Source organism: Podarcis raffonei, chromosome 4 (assembly GCF_027172205.1).
Source record: "Podarcis raffonei isolate rPodRaf1 chromosome 4, rPodRaf1.pri, whole genome shotgun sequence".
NCBI classification, from domain to species: Eukaryota; Metazoa; Chordata; class Lepidosauria; order Squamata; family Lacertidae; genus Podarcis; species Podarcis raffonei.
The window spans coordinates 57,255,842-57,274,080 of NC_070605.1; the positions used below are offsets into that span (position 1 = coordinate 57,255,842).

An 18,239-nucleotide genomic window follows, 5' to 3' on the forward strand; every position below is an offset into this window, starting at 1 on the left:
GTATGTGCATTGACTTGGCTCAGGCGCTCGGCTGAACATGCAAGCATTGGGGTCAGCAACAGTAGCCACATTCACACATTCAACGCACCTGCAGTTTTCTTGTGAAAAGGGCTCAAGGTGTTTGCTTTTCAAAAAAAATGAAATAAAAAGTAGGAAATTTTATAGGTCTATATATTCATTTAGGCCTCTAGATCTCAGCATTGACATGAAGTCTAACCCCAGTTACTCAAGAGTAAGTACCATTGGATTCAATAGGACTTACTTCTGAGTAGACAGGATTAGGCTTGTGCTTGCACTGTAAGTGTATTTTCCAGAGGATTATCTTTCCTTTTATTTATGTGATCTGTTAGAAACCTGGAAGTACCAAATAGTCTGTGGAGCTCCTTTTCTTCCTCAGGTTTTGCCGAAATTTTACTAGCCTGATAGTCTAAAAAGAATCCAACAATATTTGTCCTTGTAGCTTTAAACGAAACATTGAATTGTTCTTTTTTTAATGATCATGAGGCATCCATCTTTTAAAAAAATGATTTTCTGTATGTGAGTTGTAGTGTATGGTATTGCTGACGGTGGATTTGAACTATTTGTACAATACTGGCTCTCGGATGCAGCGAGCTGTTGCCCTTAAACCTTATTTAGTTATTTAAGATACTTAATGTGTGTATGTATGTGGGTGGGTTTTTTTTAAAAGAAAAATAATAAATAAAAACAAAACGCAAGAGTCAATGCAAGTAAAATGTCAAAAACTCAGCGTGCTGAAGTGTGCATATACTGTATGATATCCTTCACTAAGCTGATGCTGTCCAGATGTTTTGAACTATAACACCCATCTACCCCATCAACAGCTGTGTTGGCTGGGGCTGATGGGAGTTGTGGCCCCGAACCAACTAGAGGACACCAGTTTAGTCAAGGTTGCTGTCTGTCAACTAGCTCTCCTCTCTTGGATGTGTAATGCACCCCCTGCATTACTTTGGATTCCTGCTGGTTTTGCTGTTTTAGAGACTATTGCTGCTTGCACGCTGTGATACATTTGCACTGTTGTAGATATATGTAAACATTGTCTTCTTTCTACCCCCTGCTCCTCCTCCTCCTCCTCCAGGTGACTTGTTCATATTTTGAAGTTTAGACAATGTTAGTGAACGACATGTACCTGGTTCATGTACCTAATCAAAAGATTTAGGATGTTGGTATTCTAACTCTGTACTTTAAAGATACTAACATGAAAAGGCTTTGTATATTTCTGTATAGTAAATTCCTAGAGGATCTTTGTATGTGCATTATTTTCCAAATTAGAGCTCTTGTTTTCTGAAAATGGAGAACACTTAACAATGTAACAAACAGAGAATAAAATAAAAGTATTGCTATTTTCAGATTATCAGCTTGGTCGCTCTTTAATGGCCAGATTTAACCATCCTTCAGCTTTTCAGTTCAGGGATCAGTCTTTAACCGCAGACCGTAGGGCATGTTGGAGAATTCCAACAAAAATGGGAACAGAAGCAGAAACTGCCAATGTTTGCTTATTCATGCCATGCCCAGAATGGCAATCAATCCAATGAATACTGATCAGAATTCATCATTATTGTTGTTTTTCAGTCTACAAATGAAACATAACTGCGTTGAAATGGATGGTGTGGAAATAATTACATCATTGTGTTAAGTTTGTAATTTAAGTAATTTATGTAACTAATTGCATAAATTACATTAAATAGTAGACAGCAATATAAATAACACAATATTTAGTGGAAACCGAATGGCAGCAGAAAGGAAACACTGCTGATTGTGAGAAATACAGTTGGAACAGAAATTGGTTGCCTTCTTGCATCCCTAAACACAGGACCCACTTTTTTGTTTTTAGGCCATATATGTTTGCCTTTCTCTTTTTTTCTGTCTACTCACTCCCAAGTCTGCCTCTTTTTAGTCCCTTTTTAGTCGCATTAAAACAAATTGGCTCTCTCTGCTAATTCACAGAAACCTCATTCTATGGGGCATACTGTGCAATTGCACTTGCATAAGTGGGACCCAGTAACCAAAATACCCTTTCCCATTTTTCCTGTCTAGAAGGTAAATGGAGAATAAGAAACCCTTTGACAATGGTATATCTCATTATGCATGGTGTGGAGAGAATGGCGAGAGAGATGCTAATAGTAGAACTCAGGGAATGAAGCTGAACAATGGAAGATTCGGGGACATCAAAAAGAAAGTACTTCACCAAACACTTAAACTATGGGATTCATTCTTTCAAGTGATGGCCAGCAACTTGGATGGCTTAAAAAGAGGATTGTCATAGGTTTCTCTTTGGCTATTGTGACAACAGGATGCTAGGCTAGATGGACTAATGGGTTCTTCTTACATTTCTCCTCTTTATGCTGATTTTTATTTACTTTTTGGCATGTAGTCAAAGACTGTACACTAGAGGGTGCTGTGAGATTTCCTCATTGCAGAGTGAGACCAGAAATGGTCCTTGCTCAAAAATATTTTTACTGAATACAATTCTGTAAAAGACATTAGAACATCATGGTTCATACTTGTGTATACACATCTGCTAAACTATGCTTTACAGCACTTAATATTAATTTCTTCCATATACTTCTGACATCTCAAATGGGTCTGCACTTTATGTAAAATTGTTTGGGAACCTGTGTTCCAAGGATCACATACAGCTCTCAAGCTACTTTAATGTGGGGGTAGGAAAGGCTGAAGAGAAAGAGGGTGAAAATGGGTGGGGAGTCAAAAATGGAAAAATCCAAGTCTATGAATGGCTAGCAGCAAGGATGGCTGTGTATTATACCTGACGGAGTGTCTCCATCCCCATCATTCAGCCCAGACACTGAGGTCCAGTGCTGAGGGCCTTCTGGCAGTTCCCTCGCTGCGAGAAGTGAGGTTGCATGGAACCAGGCAGAGGGCCTTCTTGGTAGTGGCGCCTGCCCTGTGGAACGCCCTCCCAACAGATGTCAAGGAAATAAACAACTATCTGACTAGAAGACATCTGAAGGCAGCCCTTCAGGGAGGTTTTTAATGTTCGATGTTTTATTGTGCTTTTAATTCTTTTGGGAGTCACCCAGAGTGGCTGGGGAAACCCAGCCAGATGCGCGGGGTATAAATTGTTGTTGTTGTTGTTGTTGTTTTCCAGTAATGGGGACAGGATGCTTCTGAATACCAGATGCTGCAAAGCGCAGAGATAATTGCTGTTGTGCTCATGTCCAGTTTGTCGGTTTCTCATAGACAACGGCTTGGCCATTGTGGGAACAGGTGGGACTAGATTAGTAGGAATTATGGGCTGGTAAGGCAGGGGGGGGGCTGAGGCAGACCTGCCAGCTTGCCCACAGGACCGCGGGTGCCCAGGGCCACACATGCCATTGGCATGCCCATCCGATGTCAGCATGCCTGCTGATGTAATTGCCTGATGTCAGCATGCCCCATGGCGTGTGCAAAAATTTGTGGGTGCCCAATCCCTTCATGGGGAATGTTGTGGGGGCTGGAGCGCTCAGGGACCTGGGCACCTGGCACCCATGGCCTGGGGAGATTCCCAAAAGCCCAGAGAGAGAGGCTGCCAGGCCTGAGGTTCTCCACATCTGGTTTAGATCTCTGGCAAGGATGGGGGAAAGGGAGGGGAGGAGAAATTAAGGAGTGGGGGAAGCTGACTGCAAGCAGTCAATTTAGACTGCAGGCAAGAGCAATCTGTACAACCCCATGATAGCCTACTGGGGCAGGAGGAAGAAAGAGGAGGAGAGGGAAAGAGGAGGGAGAGTCACAGAAGGATGAAATGAGGATGCACCACTCAGTCCTTATAAGTCTGTTAAAAAGCCATGAGTGTCCCTTTCCCTCCACCCCCTCACACACCACACCAACTGCTAGTGGGCATAGATTGGAGAAACAACCATAATATTTCTGTATGCTCCTTTTATTATTATTTTAGGGTGCAGTAGAGTGTTGAAAAACATGCATCACTGGCAGCAGAATTCCGTTTCATCCACAGGAGAGCACATGCAGATACATGTAGTTTCACTTTATTTTTCTTCCAGAAGATCATCAGAGCAGAAAGGCAGATTTGTGGCTTATTTTTATTTTAAGAGATGCATTCTGAAAACAAAATAGGATTTTAAAAAAACGATATTATCTGGGCTAAGTGGGAAATATGTACACGATAGGACTGCCATTTGGAAATCAATTTGTTTCATTATTTGGCAGTTTCAACAGACCACTCCTAAACATGTTTACCTGATCCCATTAAGCCCCATTGTGGGTCAGAGGCCCACATGAAATAACTACTTCTGAAGGCAGGAAGGGAAGTTTTTAATGCTTGATGTTTTATTCTGTTCTAATATTCTGTTGGGAGCCACCCAGAGTGGCCGGGGAAACCCAGCCAGTTGGACAGGGCATTTATTATTTTTATTTTTATTATTATTATTATTATTATTATTATTATTATTATTAAACAGAAAATCAGCTTTTAACAAAAGTGCTCCGGCTGTTCCAGAAATCCTTCTATGAGCCCATGGGATGGATAACTAAACTAGTCCACTGCTTGTACCTCAGAGATCATGGAAGTTGCTGCGCAGCTGAGATCTGTGAGCTACTGGCTCACGTCAGGTTTCGGGCCTGAATGGATGAGTCCTGCGAGTGAAAAGAAGTGACCTAATGTAACACATGAACCATCTTGGAAAAGCATGAGGCCTTGCTGTCTGATCTCGCTTCATCCTGTAGGCACACATGGAAGGGCTTGCTGGTCACTCTGTATCATTTTTAGAGCGTCGTCTTCTTTTTGTATTTTCTTTTGTATTATTTTGGCTTAAATGTATTCTACTGAAGTAGTAGCTGCCATGGGCAGCAAAAAAAGTAAAAAGTAAAAAAGAGAGGAGTACCATCACAAAATAGCCATTGCTAATAAGTCACTAGAACTATGATGAAAAGTAAGACTCTAATAAAGTAGAGAGGGAGATGTATGTAGAGGGCTTTGCCTCATCCTCAACTGTATTTGCAATGCACATATGCATTCCTGAACTTTAGAAATATCTCAAGACGGGACATACCCTCCAACACGTCCCAGAGGAAAACCAGGATGTACGTCTTTTGAGGCTGTGCTCCCATGCAAGCCACATGACCCATTGAAGAGCACGGCACCCCAAAGCACAGTCTTTTGGACCACAATTTTATGGGAGTCAGGTGACTCACACAAGAGCAGCCCCACCCAATGGGATATCCCTATTTAATTAGGACAGTTGGGGGGATTGACACAGAGTATGGTGTCCAATGTGGTGCCCTCAATATGTCCCAACTCCCAAAAGTCCCATTCAGCATGGCAAAATATTGGGGTTGTGGGAGTTGTAGTTCAACGATATCTAGAGGCTGCCACATTGACCATTGCTGCTGTACAAGTTTTTCTTCTGTTGAACTAATCTGTACATGGGATAAGAAATTGAAACTAGTGTAATTGGTGCCATTGAGAAACTTGAGCATGTAGATCTTGTATTGTTATTTTACTACCATTGCTGTTCTTGTTTGTATTATACTGTTGTATTAATGGGAGATTGTGTCTGGGGGAGGTGGTATTTGTTGTTTGTGTTGTTGTTGTTTTGCTATATATTTTTATGTCTATCAAAGCTGACTTGCCCTGGAAAGTAGTCTAAATAACTATATACATACCTGAATCACTTCCAGGAAAGAAACACCAGATGACTCCAGGAATACTTGAATCAAAACAGCATCCTCTGCTGTGGCATGTCTGAGCACTGATGTATGGGTAGCCACAGTTCACTCTTGCTTTGGGCTGCACTGCACATTGTTGTGTGGCTGTTAGAGACAAAGTTCAATTGAATCTGTCATATGGCACTTCCTTTATGAAGGGTAGGCCCATCATGCTGCAGCCTGATTTCAAAAATTCTGAATTCATTTATTTCCTCTGATTCTGATGTTGTCTCATAACAACGGATAATTACTCTCTAGAAAAAGCCACCCATTGTGTCCTCAGGGAAAGGTTCTATGGCAGTGGTAGCCAATGTGGTGTCACCCAGATATTATTGGATTGTAGCTCCCATAAACTCATCGCAGTGATGACTGAAGTTGTAGTCTAACCGCAGAAGAGCACCACATTGGCTACCCCTGTTTTATGGCATAATTTGTTTTGGATGTTTCTTTCTGCTTTCAGTTTGCCAGACACAATACTACGTTACACCAAGCACTGTTAATCAACACAGAGAATATATTTTTCTTGTATGACTTGATTCATGAACAAGCCTATTTCTTTCTAGATGAGGAAAAACCTTATAAAAACAAACACATCTCACCAGTACATCTCAGCCAACATCAGGCCAAAGGAAAAGAGTAAATCCCATTACAGTTAACAGATCAGTGGAAGAGGGGTGTGTGTGTGTGTGTGTGTGTGTGTGTGTGTGTGTGTCAGTAATGAATGTGAGCAACAGCCAAGGCAGCTACTCTGTACATGCTTTCTCTTCTTGACCAAATCTGATCTTGACCAAATTCCCTATTGCAGCAAGCCTATAAATTCCAGTAATCCACTTTACACCACTAGGGATGGTTGATCTGCCAAGTTCAGTTCCTTTCGGTTTTTCACTTTCCTAATCATAAAATTCAGTTCTCCATATTTCCGCATCAGTTTGCAATTTCTTTTTTGTATGCCCTCAACAGTATTTCAGTGTGAATTTCTCCTAATATACATGTTTGCATGTAATTTTTCCTAATATACACAATTTTGCAAAGCGGTTTCCTCTAATGTAAAGAACTTTCTCTTTTATTTTCACTAATATGTGCAATTATTTTTGCACACTTAATCCCACCATATATACATTTTTGCACACATTACTTGGTTGGAGAACTGCATTGCACAATTCAGAAAATGATGGCTTTCGAAAGATGGCTCTTCATAGCATTTTGAAAAGCTTGAATTATGCAGGTTTGCCTTTAAATGTGAACAGAATGGAATATCAACCCTATCCCAAAGCACAACCATTTCCACCACAGCTTCAGGCTTCCATGCATGCACCTTTGCTGAGAAAGTCCTCTGCATGTGCAAGCAGCTGCTCTATTTGCAATTCCTCTGTCTCATCTACTATCCTGGCCTTAGCCTCGGTTAGACATTCTAACTAGGCTATGTCCATAGCTTTGGACTGAAATCAGCAGAGAGTGCTGAACTTTTCTTAATTGTCCCCTCTCTGCTAAACAGCTACTCAGTACTATTCAAGGGTCTCTGTCCCAGGTGAGCATGTGCAAAATACCAGAAGGGGCCATACAATATCCAACTGCATCCCCAGACACTTAGGGATGGGGAATATGCATTGGGTGACCCTCAACTGACTGTGGCTCCCTGCCACATGTCCCCTGCATATTTGAACCTAAGAAGAGCCCTGTTGGATCACACCAAGGTTCCATCAAGTCCAGCATCCCATTTTCCACAGCAGGCAACCAGATGCTTAAGGGAAGCCCACAAGCAAGACATAGGAGCCACAGCGCTCTCCAGCTTGTGTTCTCCAGCAACTGGTGTCCTGAGCCATAGAGCCTCTGAGCCTAGAGGCTTTGGAGTCTTGTGCCTTCAAATAGACTTGTGTCTTCCTTTCACAGCAAACATTGGCGTGACACTAGTGGTACCCATGGCAAGAAGGCCACTGGCATAAAGTGTGAAGTGGGTAGCTCTTATTTAATGTTTCAAGGAGCTGGTTTAATATTCCCCAAGAAAAAAATGAAACAGTTCCACTCACGTCTTTGGAGAGTAAATCCATTAGTCAGGCTGCTGAGTCCTAGAATCAGGACAATAGCGAATAACAAGAAGCTCTTGTGCACCATGGCAGCTCACCGTCCTCTGTCCTGAACCTTCAGGTCTCCTCCAGAAAACAAACAACAATGTTAAGGTCTAGGCAAAAGATTTGCAGAAAACAATTTTTATAGCGGCCAGTTTGCTCAACATTTTCAGATAATTTTTATCTTGGGAGGTAAATGTCTTTGTCATCATGACTCCACCTGTGTTTTGATTTTGATTAAAGATTTGTATATATGTTCCAGATACATTATCAAGCGGCAGAAATGATGATTCGATCGGTGAACTTAGTGGGAGGGATCTGTGGCAAAGATCGGCCTCAGATTCTTTCCTCATGAATCACCCCCAGCCACCCTTAAATCGATCCACATCTTGTTAGTGCAGCACTTCAGGCAACTACGGTACCCATCACTTGTCTCGGAAAGAAAAAGGATGTGCCAAATTGTGTCAGTTCACAGATGTATGTGAATGTGCAATAGTCTGTTGAGGACTCTATGCATTTGGAAAAATGTTGAGTTTTGGGGAAAGTTCTGTCTTATACAGGCGTCTGGAAAAAGATTCAGAAGAAGACAGAAGAAGGTAATCCCACTTCCATCATTTGCATTTATATAAAAAGCAAATGTTGTTTCTAACTGAATACGTGCACTAGTGGACACAGAAGGATGATTTTATGGTTTACTTTGTTTGCCAGACGTATGGTAGCCCTAACTTTGTTACCGAAGTCAGCAAGAAGCAGCTGTTCCTAAGATTGCTCTCTGTTCCATTACTGATGTAGGGCAAATGTATATTTTCACATAAACAATTTCCTGCTTGGTAAGAACCTATGTTATCTTAATTTGCCAATATTAGCTCCATTATTACAGTCTTAGCTGTTAGTCATGCCTATGTAAAAAAATAAAAATAAAATCTCTCTCTCTCTCTCTCATTTTTATAACTGTACATGAAAATAAAATTTGAAAGCTGAGTAATGCATTGACCAAAGGTGTAACTGATGGGGAAGGGTTACTGTGATTAATAGCGCCAAAGTCACCCAGCACGGCACAAATGTGCTAATCAACTGATAAGTCTCCCCACAGATAAGCAAGATCAGTATTGCTTCATCTGTGATCCTCCCTAATTTGTGATTAAGTATTTGAAACTCTCCAACAATGTCAAAAGTAGAACTACCTGGTTTACCAATCCTGCCCTGAGAGCAGGTAAAATGGCTACTTACAACAATGACCAAAAATGAGAAAATGTATCACCAAAAAGGGGACTAATGGTTCTATGCATAATGTTTGTAGGTGCCAATAGATATGTAAAGGTACACATTTATAAATAATCTCTGGAATTTAAACAGAAATACACTGCATCTCATTATAATATGGAAGACCACATGACCCGTAGGCCTGCTCAGTCTACAGTCCTGGTGATAACTATTGCTTGGCATCTTCAAGGCCCCTGCTTCTCTCCATTATTGTGCTTCTTCATCTTTAAATCGTACTTTGAAAAGGCCACTTCTTCAAATATAGGACTCTCCTCTCACAGCCCTTCAATTAGATGGCTGCCCATGGCAAGGAAGGACTTATGGTCATTCTAAGAAAATGGCTTTTGGAGTATGAAGCTTTCAATTTGCACATGCAGTAGAAAGAGAGAAAGCAAAAGTATACGGACATGCATTTCTGGTTTCACTGCTTCTACAGTAAAACAAATATCAGTTTTCCATGAATTAGTTTAGGCAGTGCTTCTTTTCTAAAAAAAATGTTTAGGGGTACTTTCATCTTGGAACCCTAAATGTTTAGGGGTACTTTTCATCTTTCAACATGGAAGATGCCTAAAGAAGCCAGGGTGGCTATCTAAAGAACTTTTAACTGAGTTAAGATTAAAAAAGGATGTGTACAAAAAATGGAAAAGGGGGGAAACCACCAAAGAGGAATTCAAACAAATAGCCAGCACGTGTAGACACAAAGTCAGAAAAGCTAAAGCACAGAATGAACTCAGGCTTGCTAGAGAGGTTAAAAGCAACAAAAAAGGCTTTTATGGGTATGTTCGTAGCAAAAGGAAGAACAAAGAAACAGTGGGGTCACTCAGAGGAGAAGATGGTGAAAGGCAAACAGGGGACACAGAAAGGGCTGAACTCCTCAATGCCTTCTTTGCCTCAGTCTTCTCCGATAAGGAAAACAATGCCCGACCTGAAGAATTTGGAGCAAATGATTCAGCAGAGGAAACACGGCCCAGAATAACTAAGGAGATAGTACAAGAAAACTTGGCTAGTTTAGATGTATTCAAGTCTCCAGGGCCAGATGAACTGCATCCAAGAGTATTAAAAGAACTGGCAGATGTGATCTCAGAACCACTGGCAGTCATCTTTGAGAATTCCTGGAGAACAGGCGAAGTCCCGGTAGACTGGAGGAGGGCAAATGTTGTCCCTATTTTCAAAAAGGGGAAAAGAGAGGACCCAAATAATTACCACCCAGTCAGTCTGACATCAATACCAGGGAAGATTCTGGAGCAGATCATTAAGCAAACAGTCTGTGAGCACCTAGAAAGGAATGCTGTGATCACCAATAGTCAGCATGGATTTCTGAAAAATAAGTCATGTCAGACTAACCTGATCTCGTTTTTTGACAGAATTACAAGCCTGGTAGATGAAGGGAACGCAGTGGATGTAGCCTACCTTGATTTCAGCAAGGCATTTGACAAGGTGCCCCATGATATTCTTGTAAAGAAGCTGGTAAAATGCGGTCTTGACTATGCTACCACTCAGTGGATTTGTAACTGGCTGACTGACCAAACCCAAAGGGTGCTCATCAATGGTTCCTCTTCATCCTGGAGAAGAGTGACTAGTGGGGTGCCACAGGGATCTGTCTTGGGCCCAGTCTTATTCAACATCTTTATCAACGACTTGGATGATGGACTCAAGGGCATCCTGATCAAATTTGCAGATTACACCAAACTGGGAGGGGTGGCTAACACCCCAGAGGACAGGATCACACTTCAAAACGACCTTGACAGATTAGAGAACTGGGCCAAAACAAACAAGATGAATTTTAACAGGGAGAAATGTAAAGTATTGCACTTGGGCAAAAAAAATGAGAGGCACAAATACAAGATGGGTGACACCTGGCTTGAGAGCAGTACATGTGGAAAGGATCTAGGAGTCTTGGTTGACCACAAACTTTACATGAGCCAACAGTGTGACGCGGCAGCTAAAAAAGCCAATGCAATTCTGGGCTGCATCAATAGGAGTATAGCATCTAGATCAAGGGAAGTACTAGTGCCACTGTATTCTGCTCTGGTCAGACCTCACCTGGAGTACTGTGTCCAGTTCTGGGCACCACAGTTCAAGAAGAACACTGAGAAACTGGAATGTGTCCAGAGGAGGGCAACCAGAATGGTCAAAGGTCTGGAAATGATGCCTTATGAGGAACGGCTAAGGGAGCTGGTCATGTTTAGCCTGGAGAAGAGGAGGTTAAGGGGTGATATGATAGCCATGTTCAAATATATAAAAGGATGTCACATAGAGGAGGGAGAAAGGTTGTTTTCTGCTGCTCCAGAGAAGCGGACACGGAGCAATGGATCCAAACTGCAGGAAAGAAGATTCCACCTAAACATTAGGAAGAACTTCCTGACAGTAAGAGCTGTTCGACAGTGGAATTTGCTGCCAAGGAGTGTGGTGGAGTCTCCTTCTTTGGAGGTCTTTAAGCAGAGGCTTGACAACCATATGTCAGGAGTGCTCTGATGGTGTTTCCTGCTTGGCAGGGGGTTGGACTCGATGGCCCTTGTGGTCTCTTCCAACTCTATGATTCTATGATCTTACTACCCATATTGAAATAATGCCTCTCAATAAGGCCAAACTTAGATTCACAAACTGTTTAGGGGTATGCGTACCCCTGCGTACCCCCCAGAAAAAAGCACTGAGTTTAGGTTTGTTATTGAAGGGGAAAGGTCAATGGTGCGATCACTTAAAGTGTATTTCTTCCCACTGGGGAATGCACACAGTGTATGCATTATCAAACTCTGATAGCACACACAGGTGGACAGTACTAGCTAATACAGTGGTGGTGCCTCGGGTTACATATGCTTCAGGTTACAGACTCTGCTAAGCCAGAAATAGTACCTCGGGTTAAGAACTTTGCTTCAGGATGAGAACAGAAATCGTGCAGCAGCGGCGCGGCAGCAGCGGGAGGCCCCATTAGCTAAAGTGGTGCTTCAGGTTAAGAACAGTTTCAGGTTAAGAGCGGACCTCCGGAACAAATTAAGTACGTAACCAGAGGTACCACTGTAGTTGCCAAAACAAGGTCACTGGGAATAAGGACTGTGTTAGAGGTTTGTAGATTATTTTTTTAAAAGCTTCTTCGAATTATGCATAATGGTGGAAGAATGTACAAAATACAGTCAATACATGTACATTCCTGGTTGTAAGTAGGAAGGCACAAAGATAAAGGCTGGCTGGGGGCAGAATGGGATTGGTGTGGCAGTATCCTTTTCCCCCAGTGGACTAGCCTCCACAGCGCCCAGGATAGTGTTGTCCTGTGTAAATATTAGCAGCAGTATAGACTCCCACAAAAGAACCCAAAACTGAAATAACTGTGTATGTAAACACTTAGTGGTACACAAGACCCATAATTGGAATGCTGGGTGTCTTTTACTTTCCTTAAAAGCAGCCACGCAGACCCATGGACACCCCGCGTGGTGCTGGGGAGAGCACTAGCTATCTCTTGGTGCTATTACATGCACTTAAATCACCCCCCCAAGCTGCATTAACCACAGGGAGAGGCGAGCAGGTACCATACTGGATAAAGGACTGGATCTGCTGCTGATGCAATCCATTTCAAGCTCACACTGACACATCTTGAGAAAGGATGATGGAATTGTGTCCCATACGATTACCTCTTTGGATTTCACAGTGAATGGATTGGATGATGCTCTGAGTCTGAATGATTGTCATAACATGGAATGGACCAGATTTCCCATAGGTCCACCACAGCTCCCCCTGCCCCCTTTGCCTCTCCACATCATCGAGTGTGGCTCAACTGCTTTAAGTCACTTGAAACCATTTGTCCCACAGGCCCCTTTCTGCAGTGCACCTCTCCTTTGAGTTAAAGGTTGATGGATGGATGGGAGATATACCTAGAAGGAGTATAGGCCAGCTTGGCTGGATCTAGACACATCAAAAAACATTTCAGGAAAACACTTTGTAAATCTCACATTGGCGAAAGACAGAACTCTACATTGCCATCTGGTGTCACAGTGTTATAACACATTTAAAATGCCTTTTTCTTTACTAATGTAGCTGAATCCCTAGTTTATGATTCTGTGAGTGTGGCCAAAAATAATCTCAAGCTCTAGACTGTATTCTTGTTGTAAAATATGTTGCTAGATATCCAGCCTACTTGGATAATAGACTTGTGTCACTTTGCACTGCTGTGACATAAGAGCTTAAAGGTGAAAAAATGTCAAGTGCATCAAAAAGAGAAGCACATCATCATTATTTTTTTGCAATGCTTTAATATGCAGAATGCGCAATAAAGTTTCATAAAGATAAAGCAAATAGTGGGAAATAAAATGCATTTCTACATTCTCAAGAGTAATAGCCAAGGTTGGCAAAAAATACTATGGAGCTGAGACTAATTAGCTACATTTATAGCAGACATAGGCAAACTCGGCCCTCCCGATGTTTTGGTCATTATCCCTGACCACTGGTCCTGTTAGCTGGGGATGATGGGAGTCGTAGTCCCAAAACATATGGGGGGCCGAGTTTGCCTATGCCTGGTTTATAGCTTTTGTGGGAGATGATTTGCAGTTGTTGTGTGCAGACTGACCTCCCTGGCAAGGAAAGAAGCAGAAAATCGGGGTAGAGAGCAGGAAATTTTGAAAGCGACTGCTATGCTAGCATTTTGTTTTCTGTTTTTGTCTTGGAGGGATGCCGGACGTTCCTGGGCTGTGCCTTCATTTCGTTCTAATTTGCTGAAATGAAAAGAAGAGAAAGCTGCGTTATAGGGTGAACATTCCTGTTTCAACTTCCTGGACTCTGAATAGGGCTTGGGAGGAACTTCATTGGTTATGGATAAGTTGGGGGTTATCCTTGGTCTTGTATGGATGGCTTCCTGATTGGGTTGTCAACTAAGGGATGTAGACCCAAAGAAATCAATGGACTGAAGTTAGTTATGACTTAGTCCATCTTTATTGCATCCCTATAGCCTTTGCCGTCTCTGTATCCCATGTTGTGGGATTGTATCCCATGTTGTGGGAGAAAAGTTGGCCAAAATTATTTAGGGGACCTTCCTTTACCCAGGGATTAAGTTAAACGCATCCATACGATTGTAAACATCGTAGATTTTTCCAAATGGGAGATTGTGTGTTGAGAGAGATCAACCTCTCTGATGCAAAACACGAAAGAAAAGGGGAAGGAAGACTACACTTGTCATGCAAAATGGTAGAAAGAGGGGAAGAGACAGGGTTCTTAAGCCTGCCAGTTCTAGTAACACCCAGCAGTTACAAAGTGTGTGTGTGTGTGTGTGTGTGTTCAAGAGACTTTGGACCAAGGTAGGTCAGGATTATTATTTTCTCAGAAATTGCAGGTGTTTGATAATATCTGTAGAGAACCCACAACTATGTGCTGCTCAAAATGACATAAATGTTGATGGGGGCTGAGATGGGGAGACTTCCGAGCTCTCAGTCCTTTACATTATGCTTCCTAAAGCAGGAACATAGTGTGGGTTGCTGGCACCTGGGATGGTAGACTGGGCAGCAGTCAGTCCCTTTGCTAAGTGACATCTAATCGTGGGAGTCTCTCCTTGCAAACTAGCCCCGACCCGTAGCAGAGATAAGGCAGAGAAACCCAAAGCCGCTGTGTCGCCTCTCTCTCCTGTCTTTGCAGTGAGGCGCAACACACATGGCTCTGGCAGTGCTTTCCTGCCTTTCTACGCATGGCCGAGGGGCAGGGCACGCACTGGCATCCCTTTGCCTACCGCAAGAAAGAGGCACTGCCACTGCATTAGCCTCGAAGGCCTCAATGAGGGAGCCTGACGTGGGGCAGCTGGTTGCGCCCCCTTAGAAATTTGTGCTCAGGACCCCACCGTCACTGTCCAGAAGCAGAGCACAAGTGCTTCACCTTGAACTTGGCTAGGACCAGCACTTTTTAAAAAAAAACCCAGATGTATTACCAAATGTATGGCATATCCCCCCATTCCCCAGGAACAGCTGTAGGATAAGCTCTTGATATCTATTAGTTTTTAGGGTTTTTTTTAATGAAAACAAATAAAAGCTGTCACTTACCTCCTCAGCCTCGGCCCCCGCGGCGGCCCCAGCGCCAACCTCGGCGAAAGCCTCGGCGAAAGCCACCTCGGCGACCTCGTCCACCTCCCCGTCCACGCCTGGCATCCGCCACACTAGCCAATCCTACGATCAGGATAAGTGCCAGCAGCCAGATCCATTTGAAGTTCATTTTTATCTGAAATCTTCACAGAATCTTCAGACCTGTTAAAGCATTTCATATCAAAGGTGTGACTCAACAGAGGTTCAATCTGCATTTTTTCCATAAAGAAAGGCCAAAAATGGCAGTGTTTGGTTTGACATTTGCATAGCATTTCTGGTGTACAAAAGTGCAGTTATGATGACATCATTCTTCTAAGGTAAATCAGTATTATTATCTCCCACATTGCGAGGGCTGAGACTGAAAATGGCTTAGTCAAGTGGCAAGATTCAAACCAATGAAAATTCACATCTGAGTAGGTGCATGTTCACCTAGGTGCATGTACATCACTAAGCCCTGCCCCCTCATGTTTCAAAGCTTAGGAATGTGTCATGTGTTATGATGCTGGACTTGATAAAGTTTGGGTTTGATCCAGCAAGGCAATCCTAACTAATAAAGTTCTGAATCTCTCAGTTTCCTGCTGCATCACAGAGGAGAAAGAGGTAGATATTAATGAACTTGAGCAGCAGAAGTTACACAAATAAAGGGAAGGAAACAGGTAGAAATACAAGATAAATGTACTTGAATGGAAGAATAAACTACAAGATAAAAATTCATCTACAGGCACAAACACTCAAGCAGCTGTGTCTTATCAGCACAGATATCATAGCAAGCAAAGCAAAGTGTGAGGAAACCTGGCTCTCCCAGGCTCTTTCTGCAGGCCACAACTCAATTCAACTGGCTCATGGAAATCAAAAGACTCCAACTCCATTCATGTGCATTCACACTCTCACACACCAATTAGAGATGGATGAACCTGCCAGTTTCAGAGTCTCTCAATTTCTCATTTTGACAATCTCAGATTCAGTTTGCTGTATTTTGCCATCAACTTCGAATTTTCTTATAAGTTTGCATGAAGATTCATCAGAATTTCTCCTAACACCCCCCCCCCTGTTGTATGCAACTTTGCCTCACATATACATTTTTGCTGGCAATATTCCCTAAGAATGCATTTTGGTCTACTATTTTCACCATTATCTGCCTTTCTAAGCCCCTTATGTGCACTTTCCGTACATCTTCTTTTGGTTGGAGAGGGTAACACAAAATTCGCAGAAGTTTAAATTTTGAACAAAAGCCTCATTTCAGTTTGTGTATTGCAAAGTGGGTAGAGTTGCATTAAAATGAAAATCAAACCAAATCCCTTGCCTCCCAGTTGCTAGAACCACTTGACTTACCCCACCTGAATGAGTTGCTGAACAGCTCAATGACAAACAGCAGGATATCAAAACTCAGAAGGGCAAGGCTAATTTATATGGTTCAAGAAGACCTCCTCCTTCCTGTGGCAGCCCCTTGAGGTGAAACAGCTATCAATAATTGGGCCAATGAAATAACCGTTAGTAAACCCAAAAGCCAAGAACTGGACGTTGGGTTCAGGAAACAATGCAAGGCAACAGACTTTTGTAGCAACATTTCAGTTGATTTCTTATATCTTTTATGTCAAAAAAATCCAACCGTTTTGTGGTCACAAGAAGCTGCTGCTTCCATGTGTTGCATTTTCCTATCTTGAGCAACAGGTAAATGAGACTTTAGACATTTTAACTGGCAATCTCATTTATCTGGCAATCTTTCTTTTCTTTTTTACCTGCAACTTTCTCATGCAAGGAGGAACACAACTTTAGCAGATTCATTGTGTATCCCCCTCATATATGCTCATTTTTGAAGGTATCACCCTCATATATGCTCATTTTTAAAGGCAATGATTCCACAAAACCAACATTTGAATATCTACTTGAGAAGGCTTTTGATGGTGCTGGGCAAGGTTTATATTTCAGACTGGGCATTTTTTTTTTTAAGTCTATAATTTTTCTGTAGTCACTACAAGTAAGAGATTTTTTTAGGAGCTCAGTAATTTCTGTTCCTTTAGAACAGAATGTATGTATTTATTATATTTATTTGTCACTACGTACAAGTGTCTCAATGTGATTGACATAAGAAAAGTAAGAAATAACACAAAACATTAGACCGAAAGATAAAAGTATCAATTAAACAAGACCTCAAGTGCTACACACACACACACCTCACTTAAAAGAATGAGGACAATAAAAGTGGTCCTAGATATGAATAATTACCCTCCCAATATGGTAGAGTAGGGTACTCAATATGGAGGGCTACCACAAATCATGCAGTTGAGTTTCCTGCATTTGGGAAAATCGCAGGGGTCAGCACACTCACAGTGAAATGGATGAGCCTCAACATTGGAAAACCTCCTTCGTGGTTCATTCAAAGTTGATGTATTGATATGTCACTGAATATTTATTCCTGTCATTTATTCCTGTCATGATTCATATTGCTTCTGTGGTGATGACTTGTTTTGATAGGAGGTATGGTCCATATACAGGAAGCAGAGGGATGAGGAAGCAGTATCAGTGGATTCTACTTCAGACCTGTTCAAAACGGCTTAAAATCTGAAATGCAGATGTGCACCTTCTGGTCCTCAGGACAATGGGAACATGTCCTTTTCTCAGACTATGACCAAGTGTGTATGCTAACTTCATTATTTCCTCCCAAATGAGAAAAAGCAGCTTCTAGCTCAAGGGGAGTACTTGGTGCATTAATATCCAATTTCTGAGCAATTGAGTTGCACATATGCCAAGTGCATAACAAACTTATCTGTATGTGTGCACCTCAGTCAGAGAGAATGGAACCACCTGATATGTCAAGAAGGAGGTTTCATTTTTGAGCTCCATTTCTGCTCTTTTCCTTTTTGTGATGGTGTCAGGAGGGTAACTGATATCCATTGAGTCTCAATCAACTCTCATAATTTATTTATCTATTTAATTAATTTGTACACCGCCCATCATCCGAAGTTCACTGCATAAAAATACAAAATGGGAACACAAAATACAGCATGAAGCAAAAACAAACCATTAACCCCCCCCCCCTTACTGGGATGTAGAAGGATGTAGAATTTTCATCAGGAAAGGCCTGGTTATGGAGAAAACTTTTTGCTTGGCCCCTAAAGATATATAAGGAAGGCACCAGGTGAGCCTCCCTAGGGAGAGCATTGCACAGACAGGG

The 18,239-nt window shown here is 42.1% G+C and overlaps 2 protein-coding genes across 3 annotated transcripts in view; both read right to left on the reverse strand.

The window, feature by feature from the left end:
• Positions 1-3,882: 3,882 nt before the first annotated feature.
• Positions 3,883-7,871, reverse strand: LOC128413047 (trefoil factor 3-like). 2 transcript variants are annotated; one of them, XM_053386795.1, is made up of 4 exons: positions 7,710-7,871; positions 5,641-5,787; positions 4,529-4,611; positions 3,883-4,077 (listed from the first exon to the last, which is right to left on the reverse strand). In XM_053386795.1, the coding sequence occupies exons 1-3, from the start codon at positions 7,792-7,794 to the stop codon at positions 4,571-4,573; spliced, it is 273 nt and encodes a 90-aa protein (XP_053242770.1). In that variant the 5' UTR covers positions 7,795-7,871; the 3' UTR covers positions 3,883-4,077; positions 4,529-4,570. The 2 variants fall into 2 exon arrangements, with proteins under 2 accessions (XP_053242770.1, XP_053242771.1); XM_053386796.1 differs by lacking the exon at positions 4,529-4,611.
• Positions 7,872-13,235: 5,364 nt separating this feature from the next.
• Positions 13,236-18,239, reverse strand: part of LOC128413045 (trefoil factor 3-like) — a 29,907-nt gene continuing 24,903 nt past the window's right edge. Inside the window, exon 4 of the mRNA XM_053386793.1 lies at positions 13,236-13,714. Within this exon, the coding sequence (XP_053242768.1) occupies positions 13,707-13,714 (8 nt within the window). The 3' untranslated portion in view covers positions 13,236-13,706. The remainder of the gene's footprint in view (positions 13,715-18,239) is intronic.

What these genes read in the sequence shown, in the direction of transcription:
- LOC128413047 (XM_053386795.1), bottom strand. Translation starts at nt 7,794, where the DNA reads ATGGTGCACAAGAGCTTCTTGTTATTCGCTATTGTCCTGATTCTAGGA. An exon ending in TGGATTTACTCTCCAAAGAC is followed by an intron (nt 5,788 to 7,709) that starts GTGAGTGGAACT and finishes TGTCTCTAACAG; the next exon opens with CCACACAACAATGTGCAGTG. An exon ending in CTTTCCTGGAAGTGATTCAG is followed by an intron (nt 4,612 to 5,640) that starts GTATGTATATAG and finishes TTTCACTCGCAG; the next exon opens with GACTCATCCATTCAGGCCCG.